General features: G+C 42.6%; 1 protein-coding gene across 1 annotated transcript in view; it reads right to left on the bottom strand.

Moving 5' to 3' along the window:
- Positions 1–23,994, bottom strand: part of LTBP1 (latent transforming growth factor beta binding protein 1) — a 375,845-nt gene that overhangs the window by 3,994 nt on the left and 347,857 nt on the right. The window contains exons 31-32 of the mRNA XM_077812182.1: positions 10,283–10,405; positions 4,378–4,527 (exon numbers count right to left, since the gene is read on the bottom strand). Coding sequence (XP_077668308.1) covers positions 4,378–4,527; positions 10,283–10,405 — 273 coding nt within the window. The remainder of the gene's footprint in view (positions 1–4,377; positions 4,528–10,282; positions 10,406–23,994) is intronic.

The following is a 23,994-nucleotide window of genomic DNA, read 5'->3' as shown; positions in this document are numbered from 1 at the left end:
CAGTGAGTGAAGGATGGTCCTGGAATCTTTTAGTATATACAAAGATTCATCTATCTTCTGTTTGAAGAGATGGGATTTGTCAAAAGGGAGATCCTCAATTGTGTTCTGGACCTCCATAGGAAAACCAGAAGCATGAAGCCAAGAGTCTCTTTGCATCACAATAGCCATAGCCATGGCCCTGGAGTATGTATCAGCCATGTCCACTGTGGATTGGAGGGCAGTTCTGGCTAAGAGTTTCCCTTCCTCGACCAGGGCCTGAAAGCAGGCACAATCTTATGGGAGACTATTAGCAAATTCCTTGAATTTAGCATAATTCAGGAAGTAGCCAACAATGCTTGATAATTGGCTATCTTGAATTGTAAACTGGAAAAAGAGAAGACTTTTGTTTTCCCCTAAGATATCTAAATGCTTCCCTTCCATGTCCACAGATGTGGATCAAAGGTGTTGTTGTTTAGCCCTCTTCCCAGCAGCCTGACCTACCAGTGAGTTTGGAGCTGGGTGAGAGAAGAGGAATTCTGAGCCTTTGGCCGGGATGTAGTAGAGTCTCTCCGCTCCTTTAGGGGTGGTGGTAGATGTGGCAGGGGTGTGCCATGCTGTTCTGGATGGCTCCAGTAGGCTTTGTCAATCAGCAGTACTGTTCTTGTCAGTCCCAAAGTGTGAAGAATGTCCAGAAGCTTATGCTGTGAGTCTTGGATTTCTTCCAACCAGATTTGGAATTTCCATGCAACTCTCCATAAAAGGTCTTGACATTGTCTGAAGTCATCCATTGGGGAAGGAGATAACACAGTCACAGTTATGTCCAGCTATGAGGATGGGAATCTAGCCAGCTTGGATTGGACCACTGGATCTGGGGAATAAAATGCTTCCTCTGCTATCAGATTCGTGGGCATGCTTGATGGATCCCTTGTGGGAGGGCGGGGGGGGAAGCAGGAAGCTAGTGATGACCCTCTCGTGGACTAGACAGGCTCCGAAGGAGGATACTGTACCCAAGGCTCCCAGTATGGCCAATGAAGCAGGATCAACAGTGGCTCTGGGAAGGGTTAGGAGGTAGTTCCATGAGTGTGTTGGACTCTGTGATGTTGGACAGAAACAGTATGGCAGAGGCAGTTCTTTCCCCCGTTCTGATTCACTGGAAGAGGAAAAGGTGGATTCTGGTTCCAATGGTAGTACCATCAGAGCCAATGGAGTGGTGTATAACACTTGCGAAGAGGGTGATAGACCCAGTATTGTAGTCATATCCTGTGGCGGAGATATGAGTTCTCTGGAAGTGGAGGGACCTTATGGAGGAGGAGACTCTGGATTTGGTAAGGCAAAGACATCTTGGGGTGTAGCCATGGATCTGGATCTCCCTGGTGTAGGGAGTACTCTCTTTTTTCCGGTTGCCAGTACCGTTGCTGAAGTCTTCCTGGTGCAGGAGGATCCTGCGTCTTGGGAGGTGCTGGAGATGGCGGTACCAATGCTTTGCTGCCTGGAAGGAACCATTAAATCCTATTGTTTATGGGTCTTCTTCTCGTGCCTGTGGGACTTCCCCTTGGGCCAAGCTGGTGGAGGGAATGTTTCAGTTCCTTGGACTTGGAGGAAGACTTAGGGGTGTGCTTGCTAATCTTCCGACTAGGCCCCCCCCGGGGTCGGTGGGGGCGGTTCTGCTGGCACCAGAGTTTGACACAGGAGCACATAGCACACTCCTCACTGAATCAGGCTGACATAGGATTCCCTGGCCTGGGTCCGAATGAGGTCTCAGGGCCATCTCCATGACATACTTCCAGGGAACAAGTACTCGGTCTTCTCAGATATGGCTGGGGAAGGACTGGCAAATTCTGCACTTAGCCAGGATGTGAGTTTCTCCCAGGCAGTAGAAGCAGCGTTGGTGGTTGTTGATGACTGAGAAGGATTGTGAACAAGAGGCACAGAGTTTGAAGCCCAGAGTTCTAGGCATAGTCCAGTACTTGAACAGGAGTACCAGGTAGGAGAACAGAGGGTGAAAATCTCCTAAGTATATTCTAATCTAACTGTTAAAACTAGTAACTACTAAAACTAGGAAACAAATAAAATTCGAAAAAGTATGGCTAAAATTGATACAACTATTTACAATTGTAATTATTAGAACAGAGACAAAAGCACTGAAGGTTCCGAACCAGACTATGCGGCGGTGAGAAGCAATTGGAGACGTGGTTGTTCTACCCTGCCCTTTATCGCCTCGGATGGAAGCACAAGGCAAATCAGGGCACATGCATGGATCAATGGGACACTACTTTCAAATTCTCCAACTCCAAGTGTGCATGCGTAACCCACAGTGGAATACAATAGGGACCTTCACTTGAGGAAGAACTAATCCTTTGAAGCCTGCTCATAAAGTGCCATCTGGTGACTGTTCAGTGGTCTACGTGAAATGAATTGTTGATCTCAGTTCCGGTGTAATACAATTCTTACATAACCATATTAAAAAAAGAAAAGAAAAACAACTAGCACTAGTTGGCAGTCTTAGCAGAGAGGCCAGTGACTAATAGCTGTGAAGAGAAATCTACCTCATTCCTCCAGCAAGTCTCTATAGCACTGGACTGAGATGCAGTAGGTCTATGCCTTCATTGCCCGAAAAGGTGGCTAGTTTTTTTGGTTTGTTTTACAGAGAGATAATGAATGCATATTACTATCTTGCTGTAAAATCCTATTGGAGACATGGTGCAAGTAGTTTTTACTGCAATGCAGTTAGACAAGATCAACAGTATACCCCCCCACCTGTGGTTGACCTCAGCTAGCTACTTTGCAGTAACAACCACAGACCCTTTGCCTTCACTAGCATTTTACAGATATAGCTAATATACGTTAGTTATCTCATTGCAAAACCACACCTTTTTTTTGGCAGTGAAGACACAGTCTGTTAGGGCAGAGCAGTGTAAAGAAGCTTACGGTGCTGCTACTAGAGTTGCATCTGTATTGCAGGTAATAAAAGTATGTCAGTCTCCGGTGCTCTCAATTCAGTTCTTTACATGAGTAATAAATTCACTTAAAAAAATCTTGGGGAAACAAGGACAGAAAAATACATGTGAATATATATACATGTATATTGGAAAATGTATGATACAGCTAGATAAAGGATGACATTTTCCAAAGTGATTTAGGGCCAGATTTTTAAAGATATTTAGGTGCCAAAGATTCAGATAGGTGCCTAGTGAAATTCTCACAAGCACCTAGGTGCCTAACTCCCATTGATGGACCTCTTGAGGTCCCTTCCAATTCTATGGTTTCAAAGGTAGAGAGTTAGATACATAGATACTTCTGAATATCCCACTAGGCACTGATCTGAATCTGTAGGTGCTGTGACAAGATAGCCGATGTTCGTATGGTGGGGTGGGGGCGGCTAAGACACCACCCTTTTCCCCTGCTCTTGGGCACCAAAGGCCCCACTAGTGGCCTGGGAAGGTGGTAGAGGAGGGAAGCCGGGGAGGGGGTCTGGGTTTGCTCCTCACTCTGAGTCCTAGCCCCCCTGCGGGTTTCTTACCCTCTTACCCCTTGGGTGGGGTTACCCTCGGTCCTTAGACGCTGCGGGAGGAAGTCTCCCTTACTTTGGTTCTCTGGTCTTTCAGCTCTCACAACACACCTCCAAGCTCCAGTCCTCTTTCCTTCCTCCTCTTCCCCTGACTGCCTAAAGCAGGGGGTTTATTAGTTCCTGACAAGGCCTTAATTGACTACAGGTGCTCCAATTAACCTGTAGCAACCCTCCCTAGTCTACAGGGAACCACGCCTTAATTAGCCTAGGGTTTATATATTTCTCCTCTACCACTGCTCCTTGGCCCTCCTGTATCACAGTGCTTGAATACCTTTAAAAATCTGTCCCTAAGTAACTTTTGAAAATGGGACTTAGATACTTCTGAAAATTTTAACCAAAGCTTGTTCTGCATTTTAATGTATTATATTTTGTGTCAGTTATTAGTGAGTGTCTTTTAATTAAGAGTACCTTTACCGTACTAGTTAGCTTAGCATTGAAATTGACACAGGCACACTAACATACTTTTTATAACGATTATGAATAGTATGTTCCCCTAGCTAATTACTATTAGTATACACTCCACAATCCCATATTTCTCATGGATACCTAGGACAACTGTTCACTGATATTCAAATGATCTAGGAATTCAGAGATGGCTGCTCAAGTGAAAACTGGCTTTCAATATATCATATATAGATTTAGAATGTTTAACATAATTCAGATGATCATTTGTCAGAAAGGTTTTGCTCCTGCAAACTCTTATGACAAATGAGTAACTTTACTCACATAAGGAGTCCCACTGAAGTCAAGTGAATGGGTCTGCTTGTGACAGTAAATCTGCTAAAATACAAAAAATGAATTGTATGTAAAATATTGCATTATAATCTCACCAACACAAGTCATTTTGGCCATGTCCAAGTGGTAGCCATCAAAACAATCACAGGTATAGCCTTCCTGGACTCTCACACACCGGCCATTTTCACATCCATTCAGAATGCCACATTCCTCTGCTTGTAATTCCTCAAAGCTGTTCAGGAAACCTGGGTGGAGAAAGTATTGCAAACACATCAGTTAGATGCTGAATCCTTTTTTTTTTTTTTAATACAAATGTACAGTGAGACTCTTTAATTGTCTCAGGGGTTTACTGGGATGTGACTCAGCTTTGTAGAAAATAGGTCAGCTTTAGCAGATCTGCTCCATCTGGAATGTTTAATGTACTAATAAAATACAGTTATATTTTAAGATGAAAATAAAATAGCTGTGTGAAATGTGTTCAGTGTTAAAAGCTTTGATCCATTTTTAACAGAGACACATTCTGATAAATTATCTCAATGATAAAATATTACTTTGTAATAAAATCTTGTAAAATCAGACTTTATAAAAGTTTACAGTGCTGATGTAGAAGTGTTGTAGGGTAATTTGAAAAATAATTATAAAAAGCTCTTCTAAATATTACTATAAAAAGGGAGGGAAGAAGTTATATTGTAATTACTGTAGAGGAAACATGCAAAAAAATATTAGTCCCAACTGCCTTTAGTGAAGTAAGAGGAAATTAGACTACTAGCCTATTGTGGTTTTGGTTAATAACTCTTTAGGGGTCACTCAGATATTTGAGTGATGGGCACTGATATAAATACCTATAAACTACTTTACTGTGTCTTGTCATAATCTTAGGTAGTGAGCTCTCTGGGATAGGGACTGTCTTTGTTTTACTAGTTCATACGATGCCTATTATGATGGAACCTTGAGTCCTGATTTAGGGTCGCTAGACAATAACATAACAATAATAGGGGAAGAGTGCATATATTTTAAAACTTATTCAAAAATTTTAAATGCTCATTGAATTTCAGTAAGATTAAAGTGCTCATCTAAGTACCAACAAGTTAACATTATACAACAGTCTTACTGTCTTTCCATTCTTAGAAGCAATAAATCAAACAGAACTGTAGATGGCAGCCAACCACATCAAAAAGAATACTTGAGAAAAAGTCCACAGCATTTAATATCCCTCCTGATCCAGTTTAAATAATACATTGGGGTTTGGTTTTTTGTGACGTCATGGTGTGCGCATGGCAGGGGAGTCATAGAGGGGTTTTTCTACTGATATTTAATTCACACATTAACTCCACAGACAGACCATTGGTATATCTAAAACCTGTTCATATATTTGGAATAATTTTTAACAGATATTTGATATGTATAATACACCTCAACTATATGTTCTATTAATTTCTTCCTCTCTTCACTGCTCTTCCCTTCCATCTGCCTTTTCACATTTTCCCTTGTTAACCCAGGCCCCTCTCATTCTTTCCCTCATCTCACATTTTCTCTATCCGTGCCCTACCTTTCTAATTCTACCCTCTCTGTCCTCATCCACATGCCCTCTATTTGAACAAATCTAGTGTATCCAGCACTGGCTCTTCAAGGTTGTCTGGATACTTCACAGGTTCATGTCCACTTGTGGCTGAAATGCGCTCAGTTTGGGATCAGGTTGATTTGTGGAACAGATAATAAAAATGGTGCCACATACCATAGAGACTTAGAAATGAACCTGAACATATATTTACTTTGTTGAGTACACACCTTCACATATAGTAAGGATCATTACAAAGTTTCCTATTAATATAGTAAACTGCAGTAAGATACAGATATACAATAATTCATTGAGTAGATTATTTTGGTTTACTGCAAGATAGCAGAAAACTTTTCAACAACCTCTATTATATTTTAATCCATTTAGAGCGCCTACATGGGGCTCCGTTACATTGCGTGCGTTCGATGGGCCATCATATAGACAGCTAATTATGAAAAACAAACACTGCCAAGCAGGGAAAAGGTGGTGCTCTTGAACAAATTCTTTACAAATGAAAGATATCATTTGTTCTCCACTGAGCTCACATATAGCATGCTGACATTTTTAACCAGCTGAAACTGATTTAAACAAGATTGTTTGCACTATAATCCATACTGCACATGTCTATTTTCAAACTTGCTTGCAACAAGTAAAAAATATTTGTTTGCAGTTCTAACAGAATCTGATGGTAATAAAATTGAAAAATATTTAATTGGCATGTCAAGATATGTACTGTAGGTCTTTCAAGGCAAGAACTGTCTCTTTTCGGGGATCGTATTGCACCCAGCACAAGGGGATCTTAATCCCAATTAGGATCTCTGAGTATTACCATACAATAAATATTTATTATTAACATTATCATTATTAACAACAATACAACTGGCTAAAATGTCCAAAAGGATAGAAACATTGGGTATTTGCAGAGGCATATACAGCATTTGCTCAAGCATCTGCCCAGGATGTGTTCTGGGTTATATTCTGTGTTCATTTGGCACTACTGTTTTTGATTTAGTGGCAGGATGCTAGAGGGATCCTAGCTCTGATATCGCTTTGATATCTCCTTGGATTACACACAGTTCTCTAATCACTTATTAATGGAAAGTCTTTTATCATTGCTTATAATTTGAGGAAGTAATTTTTTTACACCCCTTTATAATTGGAACATTGGAATAGAATGTACGTATCCCACTCTATTTCTCTTCCATCATATTGAGGACACTATCATCTCTTTCTGGGGTTTTCATTGTGCTTAGATAATTTTCATCAGTGTTAACATTTAGTTAGAAGTCGGTATTGTTTAGTTTTGTACAACTCTGTATAAAGTCTATTAGGTTTGTTAGGTATTAAACAGAGATGAACCCTGGTTTCTGTAGGCTATATTTAATAGAATCATCAAAGTGTAGGACTGGAAGAGATCTCGATAGGTCATCTTCTAATCCAGTCCCCTGCACTACAGCATGACTAAGTATTATCTAGAGACCATCCCTGACAGGTGTTTGTCTAACCAGTTCTTAAAAACCTCCAGTGACAGAGATTCCACAACCTCCGTAGGCAATTTGTTCCAGGTCTTAACTACAGTTGAAGTTTTTCAGTTGAAGTTTTTCCTACTGTCTAACTTAAATCTCGCTTGCTGTAATTTAAGCCCATTTCTTCTTTACCTGTCCTAAGTGGATAAGGAGAACAATCTCTTACCCTCTTCTTTATTGCAACCTTTGTTGTACTGGAAGACTGTTATGTCCCCCCTCAGTCTTCTCTTCTCCAGACTAAACAGATCTATTTTTTTCAGTCTTTCCTCATAGGTCATGCTTTCAAGACCTTTAATCATTTTTGTTGCTCTCCTTTTGACTTTCTCCAGTTTGTCCACATCTTTCCTGAAGTGTGGTGCCCAGAACTGGACACAATACTCCAGCTGAGGCCTTATCAGTGCTGAGTAGAGTGGAAGAATTACTTCTCATATCTTGCTTACGACACAATACATCCCAGAATGCTGTTTGTTTTCTTTGCAACAGTATCACATTATTGACGCATATTTAGTTTGTGACCCACTCTATCCCCCACAACCTTTTCTGCAGAACTCCTTTGTAGGTAGTCATTTCCCATTTTGTATTTGTGGAATTGATTATTCCTTCCTAAGTTTAGTGCTTTACATTGGTCCTTATTGAATTTCATCCTATTATTACTTGTGCAATTAGTGGAAGGGAATACATCTGAAACTTCTGCCACTCACTGTAGTCCTCTGGCCCTGTCAAAGCTATCATTTTGATTTCTTTTACCACTATTTCTTTTAACATATTAACTTGTTTTAATGGGAGACATGTTGGGTAAGAGAGAAGTGGTACCTGCATGCTATAAGTACAAGGCAGTTGGGATTGCCTGTTTCTTTTGTAACCACCATTTTGTTTCTAACATAAAACTGTGAAGAAATATGCTGGACCAAATGCAGCCCTGGTATAAGGGTGTAAGCTGAATTCAAGGCAGTCCAAGTAGTCTACAGCCTATCCTGAAGGATGACCCATCACTCTCACAGATCTTGGGAGACAGGCCAGTCCTTGATTACAGACAGCCCCCCAACCTGAAGCAAATACTCACCAGCATCCACACACCACACAACAGAACCACTAACCCAGGAACCTATCCTTGCAACAAAGGCTGTTGCTAACTGTGTCCAGATATCTATTCAGGGGACACCATCATAGGGCCTAATCACATCAGCCACACTATCAGAGGCTTGTTCACCTGCACATCTACCAATGTGATATATGCCATCATGTGCCAGCAATGCCCCTCTGCCATGTACATTGGCCAAACTGGACAGTCTCTACATAAAAGAATAGATGGACACAAATCAGATGTCAATAATTATAACATTCAAAAACCTGTCAGAGAACACTTCAGTCTCTTTGGTCACTCGATTACAGACCTAAAAGTGGCAATTCTTCAACAAAAAAACTTCGAAAACAGACTCCAACAAGAGACTGCTGAATTGGAATTAATTTGCAAACTGGATACAATTAACTTAGGCTTGAATAGAGACTGGGAGTGGATGGGTCATTACACAAAGTAAAACTATTTCCCCATGTTTATCCCCCCCACCCCCCGTTCCTCAGATGACTGCTGGAAATGGCCCACCTTGATTATCACTACAAAAAGTCCCCCCCCTGCCCCTTCTGCTGGGAGTAGCTCACCTTACCTGATCACTCTTGTTACAATGTGTATGGTAACACCCATTGTTTCATGTTCTCTATGTATATAAATCTCCCCACTGTATTTTCCACTGAATGCATCCGATGAAGTGAGCTGTAGCTCACGGAAGCTTATGTTCAAATAAATTTGTTAGTCTCTAAGGTGCCACAAGTACTCCTTTTCTTTTTGCGGATACAGACTAACACGGCTGCTACTCTGAAACAAGTAGTCTAGGTCAGCGGTTCTCAAACTGTGGGTTAGGATCCCAAAGTAGGTCGCATCCCCATTTAAATGAGGTCACCAGGGCTGGCTTAGACTTGCTGAGGTCCAAAGCTGAAGCCCAAGCCCCACCGCCCAGGGCCAAGCCCAAGCCTCAGAGCTTTAGCCCTAGGCGGCGGAGCTCAGGTTATAGGCCACCTGCCTGGGGCTGAAGCCCTTGGTCTTCAGCTTTGGCACCTCTCAGGGCGGCAGAGCTCGAGTGGGCTCAGACTTCAGTGACCCCTCCTGGGGTCATGTAGTAATTTTTCTTGTCAGAAGGGGGTCGCAGTGCAATGAAGTGTGAGCACCCCTGGCCTAGGATCAAACAGCTTTCCATTGACTTCAAAGCATGGTGGATCAGGCTCCTATTCAATAGAAAACCCGTGCATTTTTCAAGCATAAATTTAGAACCCTACTTCTATAAGATTCTGTAGCAAGACCTTTGCTTTCCCCGTGACCTATTCATTTATGTGTGCATTGGCATTCCAACTAAAGCATGTGCAAATCAGACTCAGTGGTCACGCTAAGCTAGGCGATTTTTTCTGGAGTATGATCATCATGCACACACTCCACCTCCCCCACATAAGTTCTGCTGGAAAATCATGGAAAGCTGGCATGAAGAATTTTAAAAAAAAATTAATATACCCCAAAGGAGTTTGAGTCACATGCTCCAAAGAAAAATTAGTTTGTGAGAAGGAAAACTGGCTTTTTTTGACCTTTAGCTGTAAATCTGTTGGTAAATATAAATTTAGTATACCTGGCACGCATTATTTCACTATATTAAACAAAATAATATTGTACTTCGGGCCCAAATGGGCTCATATACAACTCTGGCACTGGAACCTGAACACCTGACAGTTAATGTCATAGGAATAAGTAGAACATAAATAAATAGGCCACATTACTCAGAAGCAAACAGATGAATGGAGCCAACTACAGGGAAGTAATCCAAGTTATAATCCTACTTTCAAGAATTTTACATAACAGTGATATTTACTTACGGTCTTCAACAAAGAATGGATCAGTTTCTGGGGTATAGTGTTCCTCAAAGTCAACCAAAGCATCTTGTCCATATGGTCGTCGAGATCCTGGAACTGGAACATTGCACAGCTGGGCATAATCCTCTGGGGAGGAGAAAGCAAAATAGGACATAAAACTAAACACACTGGTAACAAAGGCCACATTACAGCAATTCCAATGACTTGCAACTCCTGTCAGCTGGAAATAAATATCTTTCCTAGAAACAGCATAAATCTGAAGCTTCTACAAATTGTTCTCTCCCCTTCAAGAATAATGTCATTAAAATGTAATGGGCCAAATTAATCCCTTTTGTGACTTCAGTTGTTTTACGCTGAAGGAATGGATTTGAATTAATAACTGTACAAAAAATTAAGGGCCAGATTTTGGCTGTCCCTTCAAAGGAGGAGGGGATGAAAAGGCATAAGCAGCTTACCATACTCCCACTGCACAAGGGCCAGCTGCAATTATAGCCTTTGTATTCCTTGACTGCAAAGACTGCTTCAGGCCAGAACAGGTGATGGAATTAGCCACCCAAAACGAGGCAAAGAGGGTAAGAAGGGAGTGGGTCCATGTCTGTCCCACACACACTGCACCAGCCAGCAGAACTGGGCCACTGTAAATAGAGAATACTCTGCATCCCTCCATCATAGCCCCTTCTCATTGTCCCACGATGTGGGCCATGTCCTAAAACCAGAGGTCCCAAATATCAGTTCCTCCCAAGCTCTGCTTGGCTAAGGGACTGAAAAGGCAGAGGGGACTTGGGAAAGTCACTTTATGCTACTGTAACTGCATACAGAGTGTGGCTCTTTGTCCTCTGCTGGTGGCTGGACCACATGTTTTATGATTCTGCCACTAGCTCTAAGTTAATAAGCAGACCTGAATCTTTTAGCTGAGGTAGTAGAAGCTTTTTGTTTCGGTTCTGATGTCCCAGGTTTGATCCCCTCTGCTGATGACCCCCCCCCCCCCGCCCCAGGGTAATTGCATTACATCTTCTGCCTGTCCCACACTGTAAGTTAGATCAGCCTCAGTGCTGTAATTGAACTGTTATTACACATTGCAGTGAACTATATACAAGACAGATACTTTGGAATAAAACCCTCATTGTCATATGGGTCTATAGCCACTCCTGACAACTGCTGCGGACACTTTAGCATCAAAGCAACACTTCACATGCAGAATAACTGGTCTTCAGATAACCTATAACAGGAAATGTACGAAGGAGAAAACTCAGGCATTGGTGGTGGCCATAGAACCGGCAAGCTCTCACACTGTGTAGAACTATTCCAGATAGTAAATGGCTCCATAAACTCAGACTGCCTTCACTCAAGCCCAGAAGCCAGAACCACTCACTGGGTAGAGTTGTCATCTTTTTCAAAGAGAAAATCACCTGCATGTGTCTATCAAGAACACCACATTGCTCATAAGACCAGAAACACAACACCCTCCCTTCCAAGAATCCAGCCTATTCATAAAAAAGTCATGGAAGCTTAAATGGCAGCCAGAGCTACCAACCTTTGACAATGATTCTCTGTCCTTCCTATCTGCCTTAGGGTTTTGTGTACAGCCTATCATTGTACCTAAGCACTTAGATATATAGATCTTTTCTGGATGATACAAGAGTAGACAGAAACTGAGACCCCTCTGAACAAAGATTATCAACATCTCCCTTGACAAAGGGAATTTACTACTTACCCTAAAACATTCATATTTCTGACCAGAACAAAAGAAACCATCACTCAGCACTACTGACCTTTCAAAATACCTCCCTGCATCACCAGACTATTCATGGAGGAGGCAGGGAGCATAAAGGGGACCAGGCTCTGTGGGCCTGCCATTTCCCTCATGCACAGATGAGAGGGTGGAGAGGATTGGGAACTAGGCAGAGCTTTGACTCTGGCCCCTGGGCAAAACAGTTTAGCCATGGAGGAGGGAAAAGTAGTGTGCTGCGGATATGGGCCAGCAGCAGAATACTTCTCAGTGGATCAAGGGTGGGAACCAGGAAGGGACTGTGACTTGGAGTCACAGTTCTTTCTGTGGGCTGCTCCCCACAGTGTAACTATGTGCTGGCCCTAACTCAGAACAAGAAGCAAAGTCTCAGGGCCACATCCTCAGCTGGTGTAAATCATAGAACTCCATTGGGTCATTGTGGTATGTAAGTAGATAGAATGTTAAGACCGCAAAAATAAACCAAGAATTTTGTCCATAAACGATTTAAGGCAGTGTTTATTTAGAAGAGGTAGAGGATTAGATTAACAACTAGGATGATCAGAACTGAGATCTGTATGAGGAAGACTGTTTTTTAACTGTTTGTATTTTTTGCCTTGATTTAGCCAATGCTATCATGCCTTCACTTTCTGAAGCACCAAAATAATATATTTAAAATAAAATAGAAAAAGAGGTAGCAACAAAGAAAGATGCATCTATCAGGAAAGGGACTTAGTGCACTTTTCTGGATGTCATGTTAAAATGTCTATGTATAATCTTGCCTCATAGCAAGAGTCCAACATATCAGGAGAAAAGCCTGTTGAAGAGTCTTTGGGTTAAGTTTAGAGGCAAGAGCAACAAGGGTGATGTTGTGGTGGCGTGTGCTATAGACCATTGGATCAGAAGGATGAGGTAGACGAGGCTTTCTTTAGACGACTAACTGAAGTCTCCAGGTTCTGGTTCTAATGGGGGACTTCAATCACTCCGACATCTGCTGAGAGAGCAATACAGCAGTGCACAGACAATTCAGGAAGTTTTTGGAGAGTGTTGGGGACAACTTCCTGGTACAAGTGCTGGAGGAACCGACTAGGGGCTGTGCTTCTCTTGACCTGCTGCTTACAAACAGGGAAGAATTGGTAGGGGAAGTAGAAGTGGGTGGCAACCTAGGATGGTTGAGTTCAGGATCCTGAAAAAAGGAAGAAAAGAGAGTAGCAAAATACGGACCCTGGACTTCAGAAAAGCAGACAGACTCCCTTAGGGAACTGATGGGCAGGATCCCTGGGGAGGCTAAGATGAGGGGGCAAGGAGAGCTGGCTGTATTTTAAAGAAGCCTTATTGAGGGTGCAGGAACAAACCATCCCGAAGTGCAGAAAGAATAGTAAATATGGCAGGCGAACAGCTTGGCTTAACAGTGAAATATTCGGTGAGCTTAAACTCAAAAAGAAAGCTTACAAGAAGTGGAAATTTGGACAGATGACTAGGGAGGAGTATAAATATATTTATAGAGCATGCAGGGGTGTAATCAGGAAGGCCAAGGCACAATTGGAGTTGAAGCTAGCAAGGGATGTGAAGGGTAACAAGAAGGGTTTCTACAGGTATGTTAGCAAGAAGGAGGTGGTCAGGGAAAGTGTGGGACCCTTACTGAATGGGGGAGGCAACATAGTGACAGATGATGTGGAAAAAGCTGAAGTACTCAATGCTTTTTTTGCCTCTGTCTTCACGAACAAGGGCAGCTCCCAGACTGCTGCACTGGGCAACACAGGAGTAGGTGACCAGCCCTCTGTGGAGACAGAAGTGGTTCGGGACTATTTAGAAAAGCTGGACGAGCACAAGTCCATGGGACCAGATGCGCTGCATCCGAGAGCGCTAAAGGAGTTGGCGGATGTGATTGCAGAGTCATTGGCCATTATCTTTGAAAACTCATGGCGATCGGGGGAGGTCCCGAACGACTGGAAAAAGGCTAATGTAGTGCCCATCTTTAAAGAAGGGAAGGAGGAGGATCCGGGGAACTACAGGCCAGTCAGCCTCACTTCAGTCCCTGGAAAAATCATGGAGCAGGTCCTCAAGGAATCAATTCTAAAGCACTTACAGGAGAGAAAAGTGATCAGGAATAGTCAGCATGGATTCACCAAGGGCAAGTCATGCCTGACTAATCTAATTGCCTTCTAAGATGAGATAACTGGCTGTGTGGATGAGGGGAAAGCAGTGGAAGTGTTATTCCTTGACTTTAGCAAAGCTTTTGACATGGTCTCCCACAGTAGTCTTGCCAGGAAGTTAAAAAAGTGTGGGCTGGATGAACAGATTATAAAGTGGATAGAAAGCTGGCTAAATGTTGGGTTAAACGGGTAGTGATCAATGGCTCCATGTCTAGTTGGCAGCCGGTATCAAGTGGAGTGCCCCAAGGGTCGGTCCTGGGGCCGGTTTTGTTCAATATCTTCATTAATGATCTGGACGATGGCGTGGATTGCACCCTCAGCAAGTTTGCAGGTGACACTAAACTGGGAGGAGTGGTAGATACGCTGGAGGGTAGGGATAGGATACAGAGGGACCTAGACAAATTGGAGGATTGGACCAAAAGAAATCTGATGAGGTTCAACAAGGACAAGTGCAGAGTCCTGCACTTAGGAAGGAAGAATCCCATGCACTGCTACAGACTAGGGAGTGAGTGGCTAGGCAGCAGTTCTGCAGAAAAGGACCTAGGGGTTACAGTGGACGAGAAGCTGGATATGAGTTAGCAGTGTGCCCTTGTTGCCAAGAAGGCCAATGGCATTTTGGGATGTTTAAGTAGGGGCACAGCGAGCAGATCGAGGGACGTGATTGTTCCCCTCTATTCGACATTGGTGAGGCCTCATCTATAGTACTGTGTCCAGTTTTGGGCCCCACACTACAAGAAGAATGTGGATAAATTGGAAAGAGCACAGCAGAGGGCAACAAAAATGATCAGGGGGCTGGAGCACATGACTTATGAGGTGAGGCTGAGGGAACTGGGATTGTTTAGTCTGCGGAAGAGAAGAATGAGGGGGGATTTGATAGGTGCTTTCAGCTACCTGAAAGGGAGTTCCAAAGAGGACGGATCTAGACTGTTCTCAGTGGTAGCAGATGACAGAACAAGGAGTAATGGTCTTAAGTTGCAGTAGGGAGGTTTAAGTTGGATGTTAGGAAAAACTTTTTCACTAGGAGGGTGGTGAAGCACTGGAATGGGTTACCTATGGAGGTGGTGGAATCTCCTTCCTTAAGACGTTTTTAAGGTCAGGCTTGACAAAGCCCTGGCTGGGATGATTTAGTTGGGGATTGGTCCTGCTTTGAGCAGGGGGCTGGACTAGATGACCTCCTGAGGTCCCTTCCAACCCTGATATTCTATGATTCTGTATTCTCAGTGGTGGCAGATGACAGAACAAGAAGCAATGGTCTCAAGTTGCAGTGGGAGAGGACTAGGTTGGATATTCGTAAACAGGGTGGTTAAGCACTGGGATGGGTTACCTAGGGAGGTGGCGGAATCTCCATCCTTAGAGGTTTTTAAGGCTCGGCTTGACAAAGCCCTGGCTGGGATGATTTAGTTGGTGTTGGTCCTGCTTTGAGCAGGGGATTGACTAGATGACATCCTGAGGTCTCTTACAACCCTAATATTCTATGATTATATATCAATTAGCCTTACAAATGTTTGCAGAGAATGCTTTTACCATGAATATTAAACATATGAAGAAAACATTTTAAACAGCAAGAATATCCAGTACAAAGAAAAACTGTAAGGAATGTAACTGAACACTACCCAAAGTACAAACGGCTGTCATAATTTTTGGTTAAAAATGAACAGGAACATTGGTATTATCCCATGCATAATAATTCTTGAAGTGTTTAGAGATTTCAAGAGTTGAGGTAATTTTCTTTTTGCAGAATTTTCTGTATACATTTGTTTTAAATCTAAAACCAATGAAGGTTAAATACTACATATTTCAAAACTAGGCAACTGTAATGACTGATTTTTTTTTTCCAAACTAAAAGACCATGATCTCACACTGATATAAACCAAGAAAAACTCCCCTGAAATCAGTGGAGTTAGAATGTTATGAAACTCATGCAAGTGGGATCACTTGCCAATTTAAGAACTCTCTTTCTTGGGGTGGGGTTTTTAAAATTGTTCACTGCTAACCTAACTTTGCTCCCACTGAAGGCAATGATAAAACTTCCATTGACTTTAATAGGAGCAGAGTTAGGCTGATGCTCAGCCCTTTTGGAAATCATGCCCATTATATACAATAACCCTAGCACTGAGGATTTTCTTGACTCAGGTTGTGGGTATTCATACATCTATTTCACAATTGGGACAGGTACTAATTGCACTATATACAATACATTTTAAAAATATTCTAATTGAAAAAAAGTAGAAACCACCGACCGGGAGCCAGAGGGTCTGGAGTTCCTGCTATTTCTGCCATTGCATACATAGTATACAATGCCAGGAAATCTCAACTCTCCAGGTTTAAGGCATTTGTAGGAGAGTCTGCAACTGTATGTAACATAACATCATGGTATTTGGGCCTGTGAGAATAAATATTCCAGTACAATCTGCTAAAGAGTAAACATGCAATCCTCATAAACGTGTGACACCCATTATTATTATTTAACATACTGCGCACTAGTGTTGAAAATGTACTTTGATTTTAATTATGTACATAATGCAATGTATGACACAATTAATACAAAATGCTTTCTTTGGAGACCTCCCTTGAGTTGATGCCCTGATGCATGATTTCTACCCAGTTTAATGTAAATATAATAGTAAGGCTACTTAAATGAGTGACTGTGCTGTATTTTTCTTAGCAGAGGGAACTGATATCTCCATTGCAGTGCATTGGCTCATGCAACTCCATGTTATCAGCGTTAGTGGTATCAATATATCTGTCCATAAAACATTACACTTCAGTTTTGTTTATATTTGTAGACCCCATGTGTCATCTAATAGTCATGTAAAAATTGTATGTACTGCAATATGCAACACAGAGATGGAACTAGTTGATAGCCTATTGTTGATACAGGTGACCTGGATAATTTGAAGTCTCAGACAGTATTTTATATTGCACATCTGTCAGTACAAAATACACATAGTTTATTATCTAATCTGTTGGAAATTTTGATAATGGGAACTTCTTCTCTGTCGCACTGAGCCTTCCCTGACACAACTAAGTTTTGAATGTCTTCATTGCTAGCTCTTGTACAACAATTACAAATAAAGTAATGGTTAATAAATGTCATAAGCATGTTACAGACATGAGCAGGATGCGTTTTATAAATAGTTATAAGCACATTAGTAGGAGGTGTTATAGATGGTAATAAGCTATGGTTATACAGAACCTACTGGCCTGTTGGACTCCATAACAATTGATTAACCATTTATTAAAACATCTATTCATCTTTTATTAACATTTTATAAACTATTTATAAATGCATCTTTCATGTAAAGTGTGACCTAATATATTCTAACAAAGTCAAAGTCACTTTGAAAATTTCAATTAAACACTTGTTTGGTGCATAGCTGTAACAGATTTGGAGTTGCCTGTATTAATCTATGAATTAGGGCTGTTAATCACAGTTAACACAAGCAGTTAACGCAAAACAAATTAACTAGATTAAAAAAATTAGTCACAATTAATCACCGTTTTAATTACACTGCTAGACAATAAAGACATTGCACTACAGTACTTGTATGAGGTGAACTGAAAAATACTATTTTTTAAATCTTTTTTACAGTGCAAATATTTGTAATCAGAATAATAAAAAGTGAGCACTTTACACTTTGTGTTCTTTGTTATAATTGACATCAATATGTTTGAAAATGTAGAAAACATCCAACAATATTTAAATAAATTGTATTCTATTAACAACAGTGTGATTAAAACTGCGATTAATCACAACTTTTTTTAATCTCATGATTAATCGCGATAAATTTTTTAATAGTTTGACAGCCCTACTCTGAATACTATATACGCTATATGTTGTCTGAGTACTTTAAAGATTTTTATTGTATGCCTATATTAGGTTAATTTAATAGCCAGGTGGTCAGGAAACTTAGCCAGAAAGAAGGACAATAGCCCAGATAATAGCTCTTCAGTAAACATCCAGAAGTATTAACTATGATATACCACCTCCCTCCCCGTGGTGGGCTTGCCTGATTGTCTTTGCCAGAACTGAATCACGGCCCCCCACACCCGATGAAGGGAGGGGCAGATCAAAAGACTGAGAGGGATTAAAAGAGAGACACTCCTGAAGGGGCGGGGGACAGGGTTTTTGAACTAAGGTGAACTAGACCCCAGAGGCTGGGGTGTCTGAAAAGACAAAAGATAGACTAACAGGTCCCCCTACATGGAAGATGGAAAGATAACTACACATGTATGTGTTTTGTTGTTTTAAACCTTTCCCCTTGCTATTCTGTGTTTTGTTAAGATTAAACAATACTTAGTTTTAAGAAGGCTGTTTTGGGTTACTGTATTCACCACTGGTCACAAGCTCCCAGAGGGAAGAGGCACAAGGTACAGAATCTAGTAAGACCTATTGTGGAGAAAGCCTGATTATTACAGGGTTGTGTAGCTTAGCACCCTGCTCTAAGAGTGGGAGAATCATGGGATTCCTCCCCAGAGAGATGAAGGCTCATGGCCTATGACCTGGAAAGAGTGCAGTCAGTGAGATCAGAAGAGGGGACAGAGGCGCAACTAGCCTTGAACCACGACAGTAATATTTTACCTTTAATGCAGAAATTAATGGATAATTTCAATCCAATCATGTTCATATAAAGAATTACAAAATGCATAGCTATTTTTCATGTTTCATAATCTATGTTAACAGCATTTACTGTTTGTTTATATTTTCTCTCCTAGTCTATCTCTTGGCTCTAATCAGGGATATTATATCCATGGCTCAAGAACAGGATTTTCCTTTTTATAATGCACATATTACTCCATATGTTTCTAAGTTTTTCTTAAGAAGTACTTTCAAAAAAATATATGGGCAGTGCATTTTGTAACTTAAGATGACTAATGCATACAGAAGTTGGTGTGAGCTTAAAATTTAAAATTTAAAGGGACATTTTCAAAAGTAGCTGCCTGAGTAGTGCATGCAAAATAAGTGTGTTTTAGGGGAAAATAGGAGATGCACATACGAACCGGCGCAGAAGTCAATCATGACTAGTAGCTGACAAAAAAGGAAGATAAAACACAAGTCTGATAAAAGCCCAATGATTAGACATCATGTACCTGGATTTTCAGAAGTGTAGTCAAATAAATGCACATCTAATTGTTATGAGAGAACTGAACTTGACATAGCCTGTAGCCATCTTGTGCACTTAGTCACCATAAGATGGAAGTGAGGACACCACGTAGCAAGGAAGAATTTGGCCTTGCTTAGGCAGACAAAAACATCTGCACAAATGCAGCGTTACTAACAAGGATAACTGACCTTGGTCTGGGTGCCTGTGTTTATAAGTTTCTTGCTGGAGTTGCTTTACTAATAAGTAGAAATTGAGCTCTTTGCTGTGGCTAGGGAAATTGTTAGCCTATTAAAAGTTACTTTGAATTATTCTTTGTTTTAAGTTACTTATAAAAAAATTAGTTAAAACATGTACTTTGGAAAAGTTTTGATTTTCTATGAGCAAGAAGACACGAACATCAATCTCACAAGCAGCTAGGACAGTGGTGGGCAAACTACGGCCTGCGGGACCGTCCTGCCTGGCCCCTGAACTCCTGGCCCAGGAGGCTAGCCCCCAGCCCCTCCCTGGCTGTCCCCTCTCCCCCGCAGCCTCACCTCGCTGCACTGCCAGCGCAATGCTCTGGGCGGCGGGGCTGCAGAGCCTGGCCTGACCCGGTGCTCTGTGCTGTGCGGCGCAGCTGCCTGTCCTGGTGCAGCTGCGCTGCCAGCCATCAGTGCTCCAGGCAGCGCAGTAACGGGTCAGGGAGCGGGGTGGGGGTGGGGTTGGATAGAGGGCAAGGGAGTTCAGGGGGTGGTCAGGGGCATAGATAGGGGTTGCGGCGGTCAGAGGGTGGGGAACAGGGGGGTTGAATGGGGGCAAGGGTTCGGGGGGGGCAATCAGGAAGGAAAGGAGGGGTTGGATGGGGCGGCGGGGGGTGGGCAGTTAGGGGCGAGGGATCTGGCGGTGGTCAGGGGACCGAGCGCAGGGGAGTTGGATGGGGCAGGGGTCCCCAGGGGGCCATCAGGGAATGGGGGGATGGATGGGGCAGGAGTCCTGGGGGGGCTGTCAGGGGGCGAGAAGCAGGGGGGGTCAGGAGGGGGCATGGGCTGGGCCATGCCTGGCTGTTCGGGGAAGCACAGCCTCCCCTAACCCGCCCTCCATACAATTTCAGAAACCCAATGCAGCCCTCAGGCCAAAAAGTTTGCCCCCCCCGAGCTAGGAGGAAGGCTGGCCACTGGAAACCTGCTGCTGTCACTCGGCACCACCTCAGACTTTGTGTAACTATATTCTGGGACACTCTAGACTAGTGCTAGTTTAGATGTGTGCTTTGTACTCAATAAAAACAAGGATTTTTAGGTGGAAGCACTCTTGTGTGTACGAATCATTTATCAGAGGGAATGTGTCCCCCACTGATTTATTTCCTGACACCTCCTAAAAAAACAGTGATTAGTTACCATAGTTTTAGGTTCAGATAACCCCAGGTAACATAATTTGCCTGTAAATTTGTGGTGACAATACATGCAACTATGGTCAGTGTACATGCAAAAGAGGTGCTCAAGTATGTGCCTGAGCTTCTGAAAACTGGACTCAAAATCTCCAGTCAACTAGTTAATTCTATTGCTTCATATATTCAACACAGAATATTATAAACAGTTTTTCCTGACATGACCATGATTACAAATGAATAACGGCCAAATCCTCCCTCCCACCACAAAGAAAGCTTTATTTTCTGCCCAGCACCTTATAACTGTCAGCATTACAGAAAAAAGAGCCAAAGCTATCAACACCATGGCAGTTCTTTAGAAATATTTTAAAATGTGACAGTTTCACCACAGAAGAAATCACTGGAGACAAGGACAATGCCAAGAAAATATTTATTACACAAAATATGTGTCCCAATCAGATTCCGGACATCAGTCTGAATTGCTTAAGCTGTGCTGTCTCAGGAAATTGCATCATCTATGAACCAAGACTGAAAAGAAAAGGAGTACTTGTGGCACCTTAGAGACTAACCAATTTATTTGAGCATAAGTTTTCGTGAGCTACAGCTCACTTCATCGGATACATACTGTGGAAACTGCAGAAGACATTATATACACAGAGACCATGAAACAATACCTCCTCCCACCCCACTCCCCTGCTGGTAATAGCCCATCCAAAGTGACCACTCTCTTTACAATGTGTATGATAATCAAGGTGGGCCATTTCCAGCACAAATCCAGGTTTTCTCACTCCCCCCCCCTTTTTTTTTTCCATAAACCACACACACAAACTCACTCTCCTGCTGGTAATAGCTTATCCAAAGTGACCACTCTCCTTACAATGTGTATGAAAATCAAGGTGGGCCATTTCCAGCACAAATCCAGGTTTTTTCACCCTCCGCCCCCCACACACACAAACTCACTCTCCTGCTGGGTAGCCCATCCAAAGTGACCACTCTCTTTACAATGTGCATGATAATCAAGGTGGGCCATTTCCAGCACAAATCCAGGTTAATTGTGGAAAAGCAGCATCACTTGCCCCATAACCTCAGCCGTGCAGAACACAATGCCATCCACAGCCTCAGAAACAACTCTGACATCATAATCAAAAAGGCTGACAAAGGAGGTGCTGTCGTCATCATGAATAGGTCGGAATATGAACAAGAGGCTGCTCGGCAGCTCTCCAACACCACTTTCTACAAGCCATTACCCTATGATCCCACTGAGAGTTACCAAAAGCAACTACAGCATTTGCTCAAGAAACTTCCTGAAAAAGCAGAAGATCAAATCCGCACAGACACACCCCTGGAACCCCGACCTGTGATATTCTATCTACTACCTAAGATCCATAAACCTGGAAATCCTGAGTGCCCCATCATCTCAGGCATTGGCACCCTGACAGCAGGATTTTCTGGCTATGTAGACTCCCTCCTCAGGCCCTATGCTACCAGCACTCCCAGCTACCTTCGAGACACCACTGACTTCCTGAGGAAACTACAATCCATCGGTGATCTTCCTGATAACACCATCCTGGCCACTATGGATGTAGAAGCCCTCTACACCAACAGTCCACACAAAGATGGACTACAAGCCCGTCAAGAACACTATCCCCGATAATGTCACGGCTAACCTGGTGGCTGAACTTTGTGACTTTGTCCTTACCCATAACTATTTCACATTTGGGGACAATGTATACCTTCAGATCAGCGGCACTGCTATGGGTACCCGCATGGCCCCACAGTATGCCAACATTTTTATGGCTGATTTAGAACAACGCTTCCTCAGCTCTCGTCCCCTAACGCCCCTACTCTACATGCGCTATATTGATGACATCTTCATCATCTGGACCCATGAAAAAGAAGCCCTTGAGGAATTCCACCATGATTTCAACAATTTCCATCCCACCATCAACCTCAGCCTGGTCCAGTCCACACAAGAGATCCACTTCCTGGACACTACAGTGCTAATAAACAATGGTCACATAAACACCACCCTATACCGGAAACCTACTGACCGCTATTCCTACCTACATGCCTCCAGCTTTCACCCTGACCACACCACACGATCCATCGTCTACAGCCAAGCTCTGCGATACAACCGCATTTGCTCCAACCCCTCAGACAGAGACAAACACCTACAAGATCTCTATCAAGCATTCTTACAACTACAATATCCACCTGTGGAAGTGAAGAAACAGACTGATAGAGCCAGAAGAGTTCCCAGAAGTCACCTACTACAGGACAGGCCTAACAAAGAAAATAACAGAACGCCACTAGCCGTCACCTTCAGCCCCCCAACTAAAACCCCTCCAACGCATTATTAAGGATCTACAACCTATCCTGAAGGATGACCCAACACTCTCACAAATCTTGGGAGACAGGCCAGTCCTTGCCTACAGACAGCCCTGCAACCTGAAGCAAATACTCACCAACAACCACATACCACACAACAGAACCACTAACCCAGGAACCTATCCTTGCAACAAAGCCCGTTGCCAACTGTGCCCACATATCTATTCAGGGGACACCATCACAGAGCCTAATAACATCAGCCACACTATCAGAGGCTCATTCACCTGCATATCTACCAATGTGATATATGCCATCATGTGCCAGCAATGCCCCTCTGCCATGTACATTGGTCAAACTGGACAGTCTCTACGTAAAAGAATAAATGGACACAAATCAGATGTCAAGAATTATAACATTCATAAACCAGTCGGAGAACACTTCAATCTCTCTGGTCACGCAATTACAAACATGAAGGTCGCTATCTTAAAACAAAAAACCTTCAAATCCAGACTCCAGCGAGAAACTGCTGAATTGGAATTCATTTGCAAATTGGATACTATTAATTTAGGCTTAAATAGAGACTGGGAGTGGCTAAGTCATTATGCAAGGTAGCCTATTTCCCCTTGTTTTTTCCTACCCCCTCACCCCCCAGACGTTCTGGTTAAACTTGGATTTGTGCTGGAAATGGCCCACCTTGATTATCATGCACATTGTAGGGAGAGTGGTCACTTTGGATGAACTATTACCAGCAGGAGAGTGAGTTTGTGTGTGTGGTTTTTGGAAAAAAAAAAAGGGGGGGGGTGAGAAAACCTGGATTTGTGCTGGAAATGGCCCACCTTGATTATCATACACATTGTAAAGAGAGTGGTCACTTTGGATGGGCTATTACCAGCAGGAGAGTGAGTTTGTGTGTGGGGGGGTGGAGGGTGAGAAAACCTGGATTTGTGCTGGAAATGTCCCAACTTGATTATCATACACATTGTAAGGAAAGTGATCACTTTAGATAAGCTGTTACCAGCAGGAGAGTGGGGTGGGAG

This window comes from Eretmochelys imbricata, chromosome 3, assembly GCF_965152235.1.
Source record: "Eretmochelys imbricata isolate rEreImb1 chromosome 3, rEreImb1.hap1, whole genome shotgun sequence".
Taxonomy (NCBI): Eukaryota; Metazoa; Chordata; order Testudines; family Cheloniidae; genus Eretmochelys; species Eretmochelys imbricata.
Note: the sequence above shows the minus strand (reverse complement) of the source record. Positions and strands in the feature narration are given on the sequence as shown.